Consider the following 17,564-nt stretch of genomic DNA (forward strand, 5'->3'; position numbering starts at 1 on the left):
CAATAGCCTATACACGAGTCTTAGATTCAGTGATTGCTGTCTGGGTTTTAAACAAACATTCTACAGAAATTTCTGATGCCGCGTTTTTCTTCTATGCAAATCATGTTTTTCAGACATTGAATCCTGTAAAACTTTGGAGAAAATAAAAAATATGGAAAATTGCACAATTACTAAATTCTCTCCATTTAAGTTTGTACTTAAACTGCTCCAATAATGATACTTGGCCAGAGTAAGATGGGTGTATATAGTTTAAAAAAGCCTCAGAAGAGATCCAGGCTTAATTTAGTATTCTTGTACTTCTTATCCTCTGCACAAGCTATTTTTTTACACCATAAACCTGATATAGAGAAACATTTACTGCATATAACATATTTCAATATTACACATCAACATGTATGATTTTAGATTACCATGTACTTAAAAATGATTTACCGTATTTTATTCATTTATTTAAGAAAATCCAAGAGTTGTGTCACATTACCTTCATCTGCTTGTCTCCATTAGCAAAGTTGTTGATAATTGCCAGAGAGTGTTGAAATCGAGAGCCCCCAATGCCTGCATCAGCAATCAGTTGACTTACTGCTTTAATGAGCTGTTAATACAAGCAAGATGTAGTTTGTGGGATGAATTTCACAATAGGAAACAACTACTGATTAGTACTAGGCTTTATAAACAGTAGTGTTTCAGCTTTAACTCCATTAAGCCTACTTTCATTTGATTCCAATGCAATTTCAAAACAAACTCCTTTTCTTTGCCACTTAGAGCCCGACTAAAGCAAAGTAGTATAAATAATTTGCAAACAAATTTTTACACTGCCAGTAGACGACCAAGGTTGGGTTCTCTGTGTGTACATCATACGTGGCTAGTGAAACCCACTAGTTGCAACCATTTTCATTATCCACCAAATTGCTGTGAGTCCCTTCTGAACGCCAGTACATAATGCCCTGCATTGCAAACTATTACTGCTTTATTACTGTATTTGGCTGTCCTGATTATAGGGTCACCAAGCCTCTAACCACCAACTACATGTAGAATATATTAGATTTTATCACTTACCTTCATCTGTAAAAGACTAATGCTGGCCATTCATGATACAATTTTCTTGTATAATTTTCCTTTAGATTTATCAAAACCCATAAAATATGAGGTCAAACCTTAATACTTTCAATTTGTATGCAATCAGGTAGGCCCTTGCACTACATAGTTAAATGTAAATCTAAAGACACTGGGGGCTGGTGTGCTGGGGGGGGGGGGGGCGCTGGGGGCCCTGGCTGGTCGGACGGACTCGGCGGCCGGCTTCCGGGGGGCAGCCTGACCTCTCCTGAGGTTGGGCGCTTGTTTTGCCTGGCCTGTCGATCGCTGTGGGGGTCGGTGGGGGTTGCTGCGGGGAGGAGGGTAAGTTGGAGGCCCATGGAGGCCCCCCTTCCTTTGTGCGCGCCCAGCCGGCTTTCCCTTATAACTTGCACAGTATAAGTGGTGCATTTGTTGTCCGTCGGGCTGGTCGGCTCGGCCTCCGGCTCCCGGCCCCTCCCTAGGGTGCCGGAAAACCCCTTTTGTCACCTGAAGAGATGATGGTGTGCCACCTCTATATCTTAAGCCTTAATTTATGTGTACTGTATGAGGGAGGTGACCCCCGTCCTCGGCCCGTCACCTGGTTCTCCAGTCCCTTTGTGATATTGGTATAACTACCGGGCCCCGGGGTGACTATGTGCCCCCCCTGTTTCTTTTTTCTCTGTTATGTTGATAAAAAAGGAAAAACGGATGGCTCATTGTTTGATGTAAGATGCTTATGGCAACGTATGTTGTGATGTATAACCATGCCGTCCACAAATAAAGATTTTACAAAAAATGTAAATCTAAAGGAAATTGAATAAGAAAATTGTATATTGATTGTCCAGCTTAAGGGGTTGATTTACTAAAACTGGAGAATAGTAAATTTGGTGCAGCTGTGCATGGTAGACAATCAGCTTCTAATTTCAGCATGTTCAATTAAGCTTTGAATGGAAGATGGAAAATGGAAGCCGTTTGGCTTCTATGCAGAGCTGCGCCATATTTTGCACTTTCCGGTTTTAGTAAATCAACCCCTAAGACTCTAAAAAAAAAATCAATCTGTAAAAAAAACAAATACTTATCATCCCAATGCTGGTAAATAGTAGCTTCGCTTTCTTGTAGAGCTGCACCACCAGCCACCAGAATCTTCAGCATCCAACACTTCCAGTTGTGTTGGACACCTTTGTCTCCTGCTGTGTGCTGTGATTCCACCTGCTGGCCATGACATCACTATCTTACTAAATCAGTGCTGCAGGAACACAATATCGGTGTAGCAGCCAGCAGGTAGAACTACAGCTCCCAGCAGTAGAAACAGACATCCGACATATCCAAAAGTATCAGATGCGGAAGATTCCATTCTCTCGTGTGTATAGAATTTTTCTTTTGCAGACTGATTTTTTTAAAAAATTTTGTACACCAAGTCACTTTCAGCATACCACAGCATACCAGGTGAGAATGTGAAAAACAAATGAAGCTCTCCTAATAAAAAAGGAGCTACCTATATTTTTTAATTTCAAGGTGTGCTTACAATTAGCATAATCTAGTGCTGAGGTGGAAACAGAGCCCATCTCGCTAGTGATAAATAACTATTAAAAATAGATGTTAGCTCGTGTTCAAATGTCTGACAATGTTATGCATGGTAGGTAAGGAATCAGATGCTATGAAGAAAGTCTTAACGTATAACTAAAGGCAAAACTTTTTTTTAGTGGAGATAGATTAGAATGGTTATTAGGTTTTTATTGCTGTCTGTGCCCTCAATAAGAAGATTCAATCTCTCTATCTGTCCTGTTTACCATTATCACTGAAAGTGAAATGAAAAGAAAATCACAAATTTTGGGTTGTCTCCAGAAAAGTAATATTGGGGAAATGTTCCAATGGGGACACCAGTTCTGGAGGGGCCCAAAAGATTCCCTTGAGGGATTTCTTTTCACTTCCTGTTTTGGCTATGGGACAGGAAGTGAAGGGAAATCTCCCCAATGGGTCAAAGATGGCAAAAAGGCTGACAGGAATTATTACCCTCCCTTACTCTATTCAAAATGAAAAAATAAATAAAAAGTCTTGCCTATATTACTACTTTAAGAATTCACAGATGGCAGAATATTACAGCTTCCTGAAAATAGTTCACTGACCTTGGAGGAGAAAGAAACTTCATGATATGAAAGCATAACAGTATAATTATTATATGTGGCTCTGCTATGAATCTGTTTCATAATGATGCCAAGAAACTAGGGCTGTTATTGATCAAAAAATTTCTGTTCCATTAATCGTTTTTTTTTTATCGATTAATCGACTCATTTCGATTAATTATAACGCACATACAGATCCAACTACTTTTAGCTGATCTCCTTGGAGATAAAGAGATAAAATCGATGCAGCTACATGAACTGTAAAAATGGTGCGAGTAATACCAAACGGTACCAAAAGCAGTCATAAAAACATGTAGCTAAGTATGATACTGGTATAAAAATTTGTACAACGATTCCACTGCTGAATCAAGATGAGGAGAGGTTAACATCAGTCCGTCGGCATGTAGATGTCCCATGAAGGGAACTATCACAACTCCCAGTGGATGGTTGTAGAATACCCAGGTTGATAGAGTGAAGTGATAGAGGGAAGTGTAACAGCCCTTGCCTGTGGCAGATAGTAAGGTCCCGCCAGCATGCAGATATGAAGGCACAGCAAAGGAGCCCTTCAGATGGACACGGCAAGCCCCGCCGGTGTCCGTGACATCACCAGATCTCCTACGGAACTCCCTGAAGGCCCAGAAGCCGGCGGAGAGGTGAGTACCAATTAAAAGAATTTGAATTGATCAAAAAGATTTTGATCGATCAAAAAAATTAAAGATTAATCAATTAATTAAAAGTTAATTTGCACAGCCCTACAAGAAACCAATATTCAGCTTTCAACTTCAGCTTTCTGTTACACACATTTTAACAGAAACATAAAACAATGTACAACATAACCACAGTCTTTGGAGTTGCATGTCTACTGTACCTGAAGATGTGATCTGACAATTGACTTTTGTTTATTGTATTCAAAGTTCTTCCTCATGAAAAAATAGAGAAGAGCCGAAGCCTCATTCTGAGTAGAGCGTGAGCGATGGTTGCAGCATTTGAGAACTTCATAGCAGAAAGGGCCGCAAAGGTCAGCTTGTCCCTGGAAGAATGCATTGGGGAACTGAAAGGAAAGCAGTTTTATGTAAATTAAAACGCCAGCCAATTTTAACAAACTTTGTTTCAAATTCATATATCTCTTTCTTTTGAAGAAACTGATCTTTGGTGAAGGGTCTACCCAGGGCCGTCTTAATAGCATCATGGGCCCCTGGGCAAAGTAATGCTCTGGGGCCCCTACAATGGAGACAGTGCAGGTAAACAGAAATCAAGTAGATAGGAGGTAGGGGATATCTAGGGTAAAGAGGGGTCAGAGTGCTGGGGGGACATCTGGGATGTAGAGGGGCAGCCCGGGCTCAAGGACAAGCTGCTTTGGGGAAAGGGCAGAGGCCCCCATGCAGCTGGGGCCTCTGGGCAGTGCCCAGGTGTGCCCTCTCATTAAGACAGCCCTGGGTCTACCTTCATTATTATTATCACCGGAGCAATCTAAGTGTTGGTATAAAAAAAGAAGCACCTACTCATGCCTTTAGTTGTACAGTTTTAGAATGTATCTCAGCACTGCATTCCTTTAGCTGTACTAAGCGTTAGGCCTCGTACACACGACCGGACATGTCCGCTGAAACTTGTCCGCGGACCAGTTTCAGAGGACAGATCCGATCGTGTGTACAGGCTAGCAGACAGATTTCCAGCGGACAAAAGTTTCTTAGCATGCTAAGAAACTTGTTCGCTGGAGAGCTGTCCATCGGACATGTCCGCTGGTTAGTACGTCTAACCAGCGGACCGAAATCCCGCGCATGCGTCGAATTGATTCAACACATGCGTGGAAGCATTGAACTTGCGCGATAGAGAACGTCGGTGTCGTCTACGTCACCGCGTTCTCTGTCCGCGGGGATTTCGGTTTGATGGTGTGTACAGCCATCAGACCAAAATCTCCAAGCGGACATGTCCGATGAAAACGGTCCGCAGACCGTTTTCATCGGACATGTCCTGTGGTGTGTACGAGGCCTTAGAAAGTATCTCAGCAAAAATGTAACTTCTATTACAGGGGGTGCCTACAATTTGACATAAACCTGTGTGCAGACTTTAGGAAAGGTCAAAAAGCTGATCACACAAACAATAATAAGATATTACATGAAGAGAAGCAGCTTTTGAAATTCTTTAGCAATTTTAGAAAATCATAGCTGGCTGAAGATTGAAGTGGAGAGGTTGTTTTGATGATGTGAAATTACAAATGGCTTGTTTAGGAATCAAACAGTAGTTGTACATCCCACCGTGTACAATGCAAACCCGCTTTCGTAAAGCAAGTTACTAAGTAATCAATGGATGCACAATGCTCAGCTATCTGCTGGCTTGGTAAATTAATCTGGGACATTGAAGTGAAGGTCTCATCCTCAGATCGAGCTCTGTTCTTTTCTCTATAGCCATAACATATTACTTGATATTACTTGATCCCCCCACAAGATTACCTACAGTATATGAACCTTGGAATTCTGGGGAAAGCTCAAACTGTTCTGTTCCCACAGGAAGGCGAATGAAGGTATAACTGATAATAGCTGTGTGACTTCTTACCTTCGTATCCAAGCAGTGGGGCAGACAGGACCGGCAGATGTTCAGGTTAGATGGATCCAGACTCAGACATGAAGATGAAATCAGCGTGGGTTTATTCAATCCAGATAAGACAACAAACGGTGATACAATACTGTTCTGTAGTAGTGGTATCAATGCTGACTTGTTAGAATATGTCCTGAGGCTAGCTGCTGTGGCTGCAGAGCTGCTGCTGAGCTGCTGCTAACTACTGCTGACTTCTGCTGACTTCTGCGTGGTCAAAAACTGATGCCTTCACTCGAGCCCAAAAATGTGGAGTGTCTAGTCACACAGCCATGAGGAGATACTGAAAATGGCTGCTCCCAGTGAAGAGACCTGCCCAGCAAGAGTCCACGCCTCCGAATAGAAAAAACTTTACTAACAAGAACAGGGACGTGTGGCATGCAAATTCTGGCCAGCAGATGGCAGCAGTGAAAGAAATGCATGAAAACAAACATGTAGAAATAAAGATTAATAATGTAATGTACAAATAACTATAAGGAGAACAGCACACTCCCCGTCTGAAATTTACGTAAGGAGATTTCACTATGACGAATGTCCATAAAAATATAATACAACCTGTAACAAAGAACATGTGAAATGCAATAAACATGACATAGTGGGTTGGCTGACCCATAGCGGGTAAAACTGTGAAGTTCGAGTTCAGTCCTTTTTCATCCTTCGGGAACGTTCTCGATGGGTAATATTAGAATGAGTTCATTAATCGGCCTTGCAAAAGTTTTAAGCTCACCCTTCCTGAAGATCTTCAGCTCCACCTTTCGGACCTTGCCATCCTTGCTCGGAAGAACCTTTGTAATTAGTCCCATAGGCCAGGTGATCCTTTCGGTTTGTTGCTCCTTCATTAATACAAGGTCTCCTTCTTTCAAGTTTGGTTTTTGATGTTGCCATTTCCTCCTTCCTTGAAGAATATTGAGATACTCTTTACGCCATCTGTTCCAGAAGTAATCTGCCAGGTGTTGTACACGTTTCCAGTGTTTTTGGTAGATATTCCCATGGGTAAATTCTCCACTAGGCGTGAGCATATTGTCCGTTTTTTGGGTAAGTAGAATAGCCGGAGACAGTATGGCTGGTGTTTCAGGATCCATAGATACTGGCACAAGGGGTCTTGAATTGATGATAGCTGAAACTTCAGCGAGAAGAGTGACGAGAGTCTCGTGCGTAAGTCTTGAAGAGTTTACATCCATCAACATAGAATTTAAGATGTTGCGTGAGATCCCGATCATTCTCTCCCAGGAACCCCCCATGTGGGAACTATGAGGAGGATTAAAAATCCAGGTGCAACCTTTCTCCGCCAACTGATCTTGGATAGGCTTAGTGTCGATGTTCAGTTCTCTACAGGCGCCGATGAAGTTACTTCCCTGGTCTGACCTCAACTGTTTCACTGGTCCTCTGATGGCGAAGAACCGTCTTAAGGCATTAATGAGGCTGGATGTGTCCATAGATTCTATCACCTCTATATGAACGGCTCGCACACTCATGCAAGTAAATAGCACGGCCCAACGTTTACTGTTTGCGTGACCACCACGGGTTCTACGTGCGGACACCATCCATGGTCCAAAGACGTCTAGGCCAGTGTAGGTGAAGGGCGGCTCTGTGCATAGTCTATCTGCGGGCAAGTCGGCCATTTGTTGGTGTAGCTGTTTTCCTCTGGCTTTACGACAGTGCACACAGTCATGCAGTAGTTGGGCTACACGTTTCTTCATACCTATAATCCAAAGACCCGCAGACCTTAACTTGCCCTCAGTGATTTGTCTGCCCTGGTGTTCAGTCTTTTTGTGGTAATGTCGGATCAGCAACGTGGTGATATGATGTTTGCTGGGAATAATGACAGGATTTTGCTCCGCAACTCCTAGGTGAGCTTGATTCAAACGACCACCAACTCTGAGCAGGCCAAAAGTGTCCATAATTGGATTTAAGTTAGCAAGAGGTCTTTTTATAGGAATCTGCTGTCTGTTGTTCAAGCACTTCCATTCTACGTTAAATTCCTGCTGCTGGACATGACGTATTATGAGAGACTCGCTATGAGAAATGTCCTCAGCAGAGAATGGTTTATGACAGATGTGCCAACCGTGACAATCTTTATCTTCTTGAGTGTTGTGATAACATCTGGCGATGTGCACTAACCTTGCAATGGTTCTGACAAGTCTCATCCAACTGGAGAAATGTTCAAAACGATGACAGTCGAGCCTGGAGGTCTGCTTTGTTTCAGTGACTAATGCGCTAACTTCGGCGCGGATTTCTGGATCATTATCCGGATCCTGGATGCTGTAAACTTCCTGTTCACATTTGTCTGCCCGTCCTAGCAGAAACTCTGGGCCTGTAAGCCAAGTAGATTTAGCAAAGGAACCCACAGACGTAGGCCTGGTGGCGTGATCTGCTGGATTAAGTTCGAATGGTACAACGATGTGTTCTCTCGTCTCAGGCTTGCTGTCCATGGTGCGCTGAAGAGAGTTAGATCTGGATAGCGCTTGCTCCTGATTGTCCGGGAGACTTACCCTGGTGGTTCGGAAGGGTAATGGAGAAACACAGTGATTGGTTTCGTCTTTAAGGAACTCACTGTCCATTATCTTAATGAACTCTCTGTCTTCTATTGATAAGGCTACCTTATCATCATCCTTGGTTGTGCGAAAGACTGATCTCCCCAAGTCGTCAGCAAAGAGGGGAGAAATTATGTCAGGTGGTTGTACGAGGTCTGGAGACTTCTCTTTCACTTCATAGTGATGAGGACACGGCTTAATGCAAGTTGTGCGTCCGTCTCCACGCACGTACGTTTTGAAGGAGTCGATTTCTGGTTGATCCAGGCATACGTTTCCTATGACTACCCATCCCAGGTCCAGCCTCTGGGCATATGGTGCGTAGTCGGGACCATTACACTGTTGGCGCACCTTGTGCACTCTTAGATTGTCTCTGCCAAGCAGGAGTAGAATCTCAGCGTTGTTGTCCATAGGTGGGATAACGTTGGCTAGGTGCCTTAGGTGCGGTTGGTGAAACGCAGCTTCTGGGGTAGGAATCTCATCCCTATGGTTGGGTATTTGATCGCATTCAATCAGTGTTGGTAGGGGTATTTCGGTATTCCCACTGATGGGGGAAGCAATGAATCCTTGCGCCCTCCTGCCGCTAGTCTCAATGCGGCCTGAGCAGGTGTTTAAGATGTAGGGTTCTGATGGTCCCTTTATCCCGAAGGCTTCAAAGAATTTAGGTCCTGCTAGGGACCGGTTGCTTTGGTCATCGATGATGGCATACATTTTTACTGCCTTTTCTGGTAGTCCCTCTGGATAGACCTTGATTAGGCATATTCGGGCACAACATTTCTCACCCTGGCCCTCGCCACATACTTCCAAACATGAGCAGGAAACAGCGGCGGCTGCGTTAGCGTGGTTCTGGGGCTCCCCGCCATGACTTGGAGCGGGACTGGTGGCGACGGCAGCTGGTGAGTCTCTGTGCAGTGGAACTGGGTGCATAGCCGAGGCATGTCTTTCACTATGACACTCCTCACACTTGATGATGGATTTACAGTCCTTAGCCATGTGCTCCAATGAAGCGCAGCATCTGAAACATACCCCAAGCTCGTTGAGGAACTTCTTGCGCTCCTGTATGGGTTTGGATCTAAACCCTCTGCATTTGTTCAGTGAGTGTGGTTTTTTATGAATGGGACATTCACGATTGAAGGACTTGTCTCCTGATGAGGTATTGTACTGTTTACCCGTGGGTGCTGCATAAGATGGTAGGTTAGTCTTTCTAACACTCACGCTGCTCTTAAAGTCTCTGTGTTTATGCATGGCACTCTCATACCTTGGTGATGGTGTCGCTGGAGCTGTAGTGTTGAACTCCAGGAAATCGAGGCTGGGGTCATTCCTCATCTGGGACTGTTCTTCAATGAATCTGCAGAAATGAATAAATGGGGGAAAGGTGATGTCATGCACCCTTTTGTACCTTGAGACGGATGCCGCCCACTTTTCTTGCAGGCTGTATGGTAATTTCACGACAATTGGGTTCACTCCATGGGCTGTATCCAGGTAGCATAGCCCGATCAGACGAGGGTCTCTTTTGGCAAGCTCTAGTTCCATGAGCAGGTCACTCAAATCCTGAAGCTTATGGACGTCCTTAAGATTGATCTTTGGAATGTTCTGCAATCTCTTAAATAGGGCCTTCTCTATAGCTTCTGCACTGCCAAAGGTACGTTCGAGTCTCTGCCAGGCGGCAGCGAGACCTGCTTCTGCTTGTCCCACATAGACAGTTCTGAGGCTCTTGATGCGATTTGTGGAGCTTGGACCCAGCCATGAGATCATGAGGTTGAGCTCCTTCTCTGCGTCTAGTTTGAGGTTGGCAATGGTGGCCTTGAAAGTTGCCTTCCAAGCTCTGTAGCTCTCTGCACGGTCATCAAATTTTGAGAGACTTGTGTTAATTAGCTCTCTGCTCGCCATAATCCTGGCCAACTCAGACATATCTGATTTCTCACTGCTTGTTGCCACGACAACCTGTGGTGCCGCCGGGGCGTGTAGGCTTTGCGGCGTGAAAGGGTGAGATGCATCCAGGTAGAATGATGCTGCTGCAGGGTTGAGCTGTGATCTAGTCTCTGTAGATCGTGAGGACTGTTGCTTGAGCTGTGGAGGTAGGCCAGGAAACGCCTGATGGCCCTTTTTGTAGTTTCGTAATAACTGTCCTTGAGAGGGCACATCTGGGTGAACACCATCAGATTTCTCGGGTGCTGTAAGTGACACTGGCACTGTAGGTGGAGATGACTTTGAGGTTTCGGCGTTGTCAGCTTGGACGGTACTGCATACTGGGGGTGATGCAGATAATTGTTTCAGTACATAGTCGCTGGTGCGGTAAGCTGAATCTTCTACCTCCTGTGGTAGCGAGCAGACTGGATCAAGACCTTGGCTTAATGCTTGCTCAAGTAGTCTTACTTTAGCTAATGCAACTTCCTCTTCCATCTCTGATTCAAGAATCTTTATTCGAGCCTCTGCTTCTGCGTCTGCCCTCTTGGCCTCTGCTTCTGCCCTCTTGGCCTCTGCTTCTGCGTCTGCCCTCTTGGCCTCTGCTTCTGCGTCTGCCCTCTTGGCCTCTGCTCTTGCCAGAGCTTCTTTTTCAGTGAAGGAACGTCTGACTTTGGATTGCTCTGCATTTATGCGGGCCTCTAGTAGTCTGTCGCTTAGGGTTGAGCTTCTTGAGCACGATGATCTGTATGACCGAGAGGAATGTTTGGATGAATTTGATCTGTGTGATCTAGTTTCTTGCAAATGGGAGATGCGGAGTTCCGCTTTATCTTTAGCAAGCAGCACCATGGTGTCTCTTTGAATGTCTATAGATTCTGCCTTGCTCAATTCTGAAAGGGCTTCATCATTATTAACGTTTTTTAGAAAGGTTATATACCTTGTGAACAGTCTCTTGTATCCTTCATGAGCTGTGTTCAGCCGCCTGATGCCAACTTGTAAGCTTGAGGTATCACCAGAGGATTTAAGTCCTGACATGAGGGAGGAAACTCGCTCCCATAGCTCTTCCAGGTTATCGCATAGCTCATCTTTTGTGGTTTGATAGTTTTCCCTGACCTTTATTGTCGGTTTGAGGGAGCGTCTTGGTCGCACGACTTGGTCTGCTGGAAGTGTGGGTTCTGCTTCCTGTACTTCTTGGTGATCAGTATCAGGCTGCATTAGCTCTGTTTCATCACTGGGGAACTGTGCAAGGTCCTTTTTGTCCATTTTGATTTAAGGTGCGCTGTCTCTTTAAGAAAATAAACTTTTGAATTGGGGGCTGAAAATTGCAGTGTGGCTGCGCTGGGGCACTCTGGCAAGGTTCCTCAGGTGTTTTAAGTGATTTGCGGGGGTTTAGGTTAGAGTGGGACCCCGTGTGCGTTAACAGTTCTGCTATGCGAGCAAAGATTGATATGGGATATAGGAAACGGCTTGATGAGTTGTGGAGGGCTTTCAGGCAACAGTAAAGATACTGTGGACATGCGGTGCTTGCCCTTAGACTTGTGGAACATGCACTGTAGCTGGGCAGATTCGCTGCAGATAGGCCTGTTGCAGGGCGATTCCTTAGTGTGGTAACTCTGAGGGAATCTGTGACTGGGGTGTGGACATTAAGGCAGTTTTTGACTGTTCTGTTCCCACAGGAAGGCGAATGAAGGTATAACTGATAATAGCTGTGTGACTTCTTACCTTCGTATCCAAGCAGTGGGGCAGACAGGACCGGCAGATGTTCAGGTTAGATGGATCCAGACTCAGACATGAAGATGAAATCAGCGTGGGTTTATTCAATCCAGATAAGACAACAAACGGTGATACAATACTGTTCTGTAGTAGTGGTATCAATGCTGACTTGTTAGAATATGTCCTGAGGCTAGCTGCTGTGGCTGCAGAGCTGCTGCTGAGCTGCTGCTAACTACTGCTGACTTCTGCTGACTTCTGCGTGGTCAAAAACTGATGCCTTCACTCGAGCCCAAAAATGTGGAGTGTCTAGTCACACAGCCATGAGGAGATACTGAAAATGGCTGCTCCCAGTGAAGAGACCTGCCCAGCAAGAGTCCACGCCTCCGAATAGAAAAAACTTTACTAACAAGAACAGGGACGTGTGGCATGCAAATTCTGGCCAGCAGATGGCAGCAGTGAAAGAAATGCATGAAAACAAACATGTAGAAATAAAGATTAATAATGTAATGTACAAATAACTATAAGGAGAACAGCACACAAACTGATATATTTGTTCTAAGTTCTGTTTACAAGGAACTGCTAGTTTTTGGCACAAGACTCCAGCTGTGAGAACCAATGCATAAAGTAGAAAGTATGCCGTATGCTGAAGCACACTCCTAACACATAATCCTCCTCTACCTAAAACCAACACCAAACCTAACCTTTATAATGAGCCCTTCACACCTCTCCAACACTCAACCTCCCTTTTAAGTTCCACCACTCCATGAGAGTTACCATCTTTCTCCTTGTATCAAATCACTATGTTCTCTATGTGTACAGCATTTTTTTATTTTTATATAAACTAGCTCAGGTAAGATCGTGCCCCATATAACAATCTGCAGGCATTGGGCTGCATATGAAACCACAGAATTGACACCTAAGTGATAAGGACTGACTGGAACCAAGATGAGTGTCAGTATAAACATTCTTCATAGTTATCCTGGTATAACAGGAAAGGCTTCGCCAACAGCACTCTTCAAACTGGGGAATATGTCTTGACACACGGTGAAACAAAAAGGGTACAAAGGCCTAGTACATTACCCAAGAATTTATGAAAGTGTGGTTGTGGACTAAACACTGGGCCTCTGCAAGCATGTGTTCTTATAACAGACAGAGGGGAGACATTTGACAGGTAAGGATACATGCAGGAGGCATGTATATCCTTATAGATCAGCACTATGGCAGTAGTTTAGAAAGGATGAGAGTGGGTTTACATCCACTTTAAATCTCTGAGGCTGGTCGGCAGTCAAATTTTGTCTGTGTAACCGATTAAACGCACATGATCACTTTGTGGGATCTCTATTTTTGGTAAACGGCCATCCTTTTGTTTTAAAGCACGGTGGTGATACACAATGCACCTTTGACTTTGCACAAGGAAATGTTGTTGATTTATTGAACATGGGGAAGTTGGAACCACAGATCAGGTTTATGAACTGTTTGGATTCATTATTCATTGCATATGCTATTGAGCACAACACTCATTAATTGTATCTATGCACTTTGGAATATTGCACTTACTTAGCACTTTATTTACAGGTGAAACTCGAAAAAATTAGAATATCGTGCAAAAGGTAATTTATTTCACTAATCCAACTTAACAAGTGAAACTAATATATGAGATAGACTCATTACATGCAAAGCAATATAGTTCAAGCCGTGATTTGTCATAATTGTAATGATTATGGCTTACAGCTCATGAAAAACCCAAATCCATAATCTCAGAAAATTTTAATATTGTGAAAAGGTGCAATATTCTAGGCTCAAAGTGTCCCACTCTAATCAGCTAATTAAGTCATAATACCTACAAAGGGTTCCTGAGCCCTTAAATGGTCTGGTTCAGTAGGAATCACAATCATGGGAAAGACTGCTGACCTGACAGCAGAAAACCATCATTGACACCCTCCATAAGGAGGGAAAGCCTCAAAAGGTAATTGCAAAAGAAGTTGGATGTTCCCAAAGTGCTGTATCGAAGCACATTAATAGAAAGTTATGTGGAAGGGGAAAGTGTGTAAGAAAAATGTGCACAAGCAGCAGGGATGACTGCAGCTTGGAGAAGATTGTCAGGAAAAGGCCATTTAAAAGTGTTGGGGACTGAGGCTGGGGTCGGTGCATCAAGAGCCACCACACACAGACAGATCCTGAACATGGGCTTCAAATTTCGTATTCCTCTTGTCAAGCTACTCCTGAACAACAATGTCAGAAGTGTCTCACCTGGGCTAAAGAAAAACAGACCTGGTCTGTTGCTCAGTGGTCCAAAGTCCTCTTTTCTGAGAGCAAATTTTGCATCTCATTTGGAAACCAAGGACCCAGAGTATAGAGGAAGAATGGAGAGGCACACACTGCAAGATGAAGTCCAGTGTGAAGTTTCCACAGTCTGTGTTGATTTGGGGAGCCATGTCATCTGCTGGTGTTGGCCCACTGTGCTTCATTAAGTCGAGGGTCAATGCAGCTGTCTACCAGGAGATTTTGGAGCACTTCATGCTTCCTTCCACAGATGAGCTCTATGGGGATGCTGACTTAATTTTCCAGCAGGACTTGGCCCTTGCCCACACTTTCAAAAGCACCAAAACCTGGCTCAATGACCATTGGATTACTGTGCTTGATTGGCCAGCAAACTCGCCTGACCTGAACCCCATAGAGAATCTATGGGGCATTGCCAAGGGAAAGATGAGAGACATGAGACCAAACAATGCAGAAGAGTTGAAGGCCGCTATTGAAGCATCCTGGTCTTCCATAACACCTCAGCAGTGCCACAGGCTGATAGCTTCCATGCCATGCCGTATTGAGGCAGTAATTGCTGCAAAAGGGGCCCAAACCAAGTACTGAGTACATATGCATGCTTATACTTTTCAGAGGTCCGATATTGTTCTATGTACAATCCTTGTTTTATTGATCGCATGTAATATTCAAATTTTTTGAGATTGTGGATTTGGGGTTTTCATGAGCTGTAAGCCATAATCATGACAATTATGACAAATTACGGCTTGAACTATCTTGCTTTGCATGTAATGAGTCAATCTCATATATTAGTTTCACCTTTTAAGTTGCATTAGTGAAATAAATAAACTTTTGCACGATATTCAAAATGTTCGAGTTCCATCTGTATACTGTATACAGGTGCATCTCATAAAATTAGAAAATCATCAAAAAGTTAATTTATTTCAGTAATTCAATTTGAAATATGAAACTCATATTTTATATAGATGCGTCACACACAAAGTGATATATTTCTACATTTCTTTTTTTTTTTATCTTAAATATGGCTTACAGCTAGTGAAAACCCAGAATACAGTATCTCAGAAAATTAGAACATACATAAGACCAATAAAAAAAGTATTTTTAAGACAGAAATGTTGGCTTACTGAAAATGCACTATACCAATACTTGGTTGGGGCTCCTTTTGCATGAATTACTGCATTAAATGCAGTGTTTTTTAGGGCCTGGTGTCTCAGCTGCATGGACGCCCAAGGGCTTCCTGCTTCTGAAGCACAATGAATGCTTTCGCTTTAGATGCTCTCCATTTGTCACTACTTGCTTGCTGTTCATCAGCCCAGCCTCCGTCCTCCCCAGACTGCGCTGGCTGTGTTGCCATTGGCACGCTCGTCAGTCGACCAGGCCCTTGGCGTTGTCATCTGATGCTTTGCAGGGTCAAGCTCCACTGACGTCATGGCGATGGTTCCCTCTTCCGCAAACAGTCTTGGGGATTGAAGGCTTGGCGGCATGGCTCATCGGCATATGCGCAATAGGCATCCCTTTGTCCGCGCTCGCTCGGTGATGTCACACGCCCAAGCAATCAGGGGATATATGCCGGTTCGTTGCCTGCAAACATTTGGCTGGAACATGGAGGCAATCTTGCTATATATATCTCTGACTCAGGTATAAAACTTATTTTATTACATTTTAATTGTGAAACCGTTGGATCCTTTGTTTGGCTACTTAGTCATTTCTGGATTAACCAGACCATTTGTCTGTGTATGTGGCAAAACAAGTTTTCTCTTTTTTCATTATGATATAACTGAATTCATAATTTGACTACTTTATACTTATATGTTGAGCGCTTAGCCTTTGTCTTTCCTTTTACTTTTATTTATAGCTTAAATGCTCATACACTTGACTTTCTGGTTACTTTTGCTGCAGCATTTTTGGTTACCTTTATCCCTTGCCCCCTGTATCAGGGCGACTGGGATTACGGATGGCTCTAATATTTTTCCCATCGTCAATTTTTCAATTTTTTTTCCCAATACTCTTCATTACTTTGTTTTTATTTTCACTTTTTTATTCTTTCAGTGCTCAGTGTCCTGAGAAATTTTCTTTGGACTGCTTGGGACCGTTCGCTTTGTCATTTTGAGAATATAAATTTCCAGTCGCCTCCTGACTTTACTTCCTTTTGCTTTGAGCATAGTAAGGTGTGTGTTGAGCCACATTGGCCTCGTCTGCTGGTTTTTAATATATCTGCTCTGTCTTGAATTTGGTGCATAGCATTTAATTTATGCTCTTTGCTCCTTTTAGCCTGGTCTCTAGATATCCTCTGTGGTCTGGCACGGCTCTTTCTTCACTCCACCCTGATTTATGGATCGTTTTACATACTTTGTGGGGTACCGCACGCAATTCCCCCGTCTGGGCTGGGTAAAGGTGGGTATCTGGTGATTTCTTTCACGAGCCATGGCAGGACATATACATTAGTATACATTAGGTAAAAAGTTGCATTGGTTATGTCTGTATACGATATGTAGTTTCTAGTTTTTATCAATCTTTATATTTTATGCTAGAGCGTGGTTATGGACTGGTGGTCCCCCTGAAGAAGCTTGAAATGGCAAAAAATGTAGGGATGGGACATTCTCCTGTGGCCACCATTTTATGAAATTTGGGAAACACGATCCCTAATATCTACTCTGATATTTGTTTTTAATATGAACCCTTTTTGTATATATATGTGTCAATAAAAGAAGTATTTTATTTTTATGGATATTGTCTATATTGTATTATTGTATTATATATTCCTAGCACCGCTACAATCCCACCGCCCACCGTTCTCCTTTGCTCCATTAACTATGACCGGGATGAGGTGCGTACTTTCTTAGAATCACTCGGATCCTCTTCAAACTTTGATGATTGTTTGATGATTTGTGATTGTTAGATTCACGTTGTAAATAATTGTATCAATACTCATCAAAAGAAACAGCACGCCAATGAATGATTACACACATTACCCAAAAAACACTTTATTTGAACAAAAGAGTGCCAATACTATGTTTACAAATTGCCAAGGGTAGAAAGGTGTATCATACACAACTCTTATATGCAGAAAAGTCAGGATAAGGACGTGATAACCAAGACCCAGACTGCACTCAGATGTACATGCTGAAGGGTTTCAAGAGTTTCTTCTTCAGAGTATAGTTTATCTGAATGTCAACTCACCTTTAGATTTGCTCAGGGGGCGCAGCTATTGAATCCAAAGATGGCTTCCATATGCCAGATAAAAGTGCAACTGAAAGTATAATATACCATACTTGAAACGTTGTAATTATATGCACTAGCCCTGTGATAGATAGCAGAAGCATGTCATCATTGTCTTCACAATAACCTCATATATTAAACCATAAATATC

At 43.2% G+C, this 17,564-nt stretch overlaps 1 protein-coding gene across 13 annotated transcripts in view; it reads right to left on the minus strand.

The window, feature by feature from the left end:
- Positions 1-17,564, minus strand: part of DOCK10 (dedicator of cytokinesis 10) — a 433,376-nt gene that overhangs the window by 66,704 nt on the left and 349,108 nt on the right. For all 13 annotated transcript variants that reach the window (XM_040349133.1, XM_040349131.1, XM_040349129.1 and 10 more), the window contains 2 exons: positions 4,045-4,227; positions 482-592 (listed from right to left, as the gene is read on the minus strand). In XM_040349133.1, the coding sequence (XP_040205067.1) occupies positions 482-592; positions 4,045-4,227 (294 nt within the window). The remainder of the gene's footprint in view (positions 1-481; positions 593-4,044; positions 4,228-17,564) is intronic.

This window comes from Rana temporaria, chromosome 4, assembly GCF_905171775.1.
Source record: "Rana temporaria chromosome 4, aRanTem1.1, whole genome shotgun sequence".
Lineage (NCBI taxonomy): Eukaryota > Metazoa > Chordata > Amphibia > Anura > Ranidae > Rana > Rana temporaria.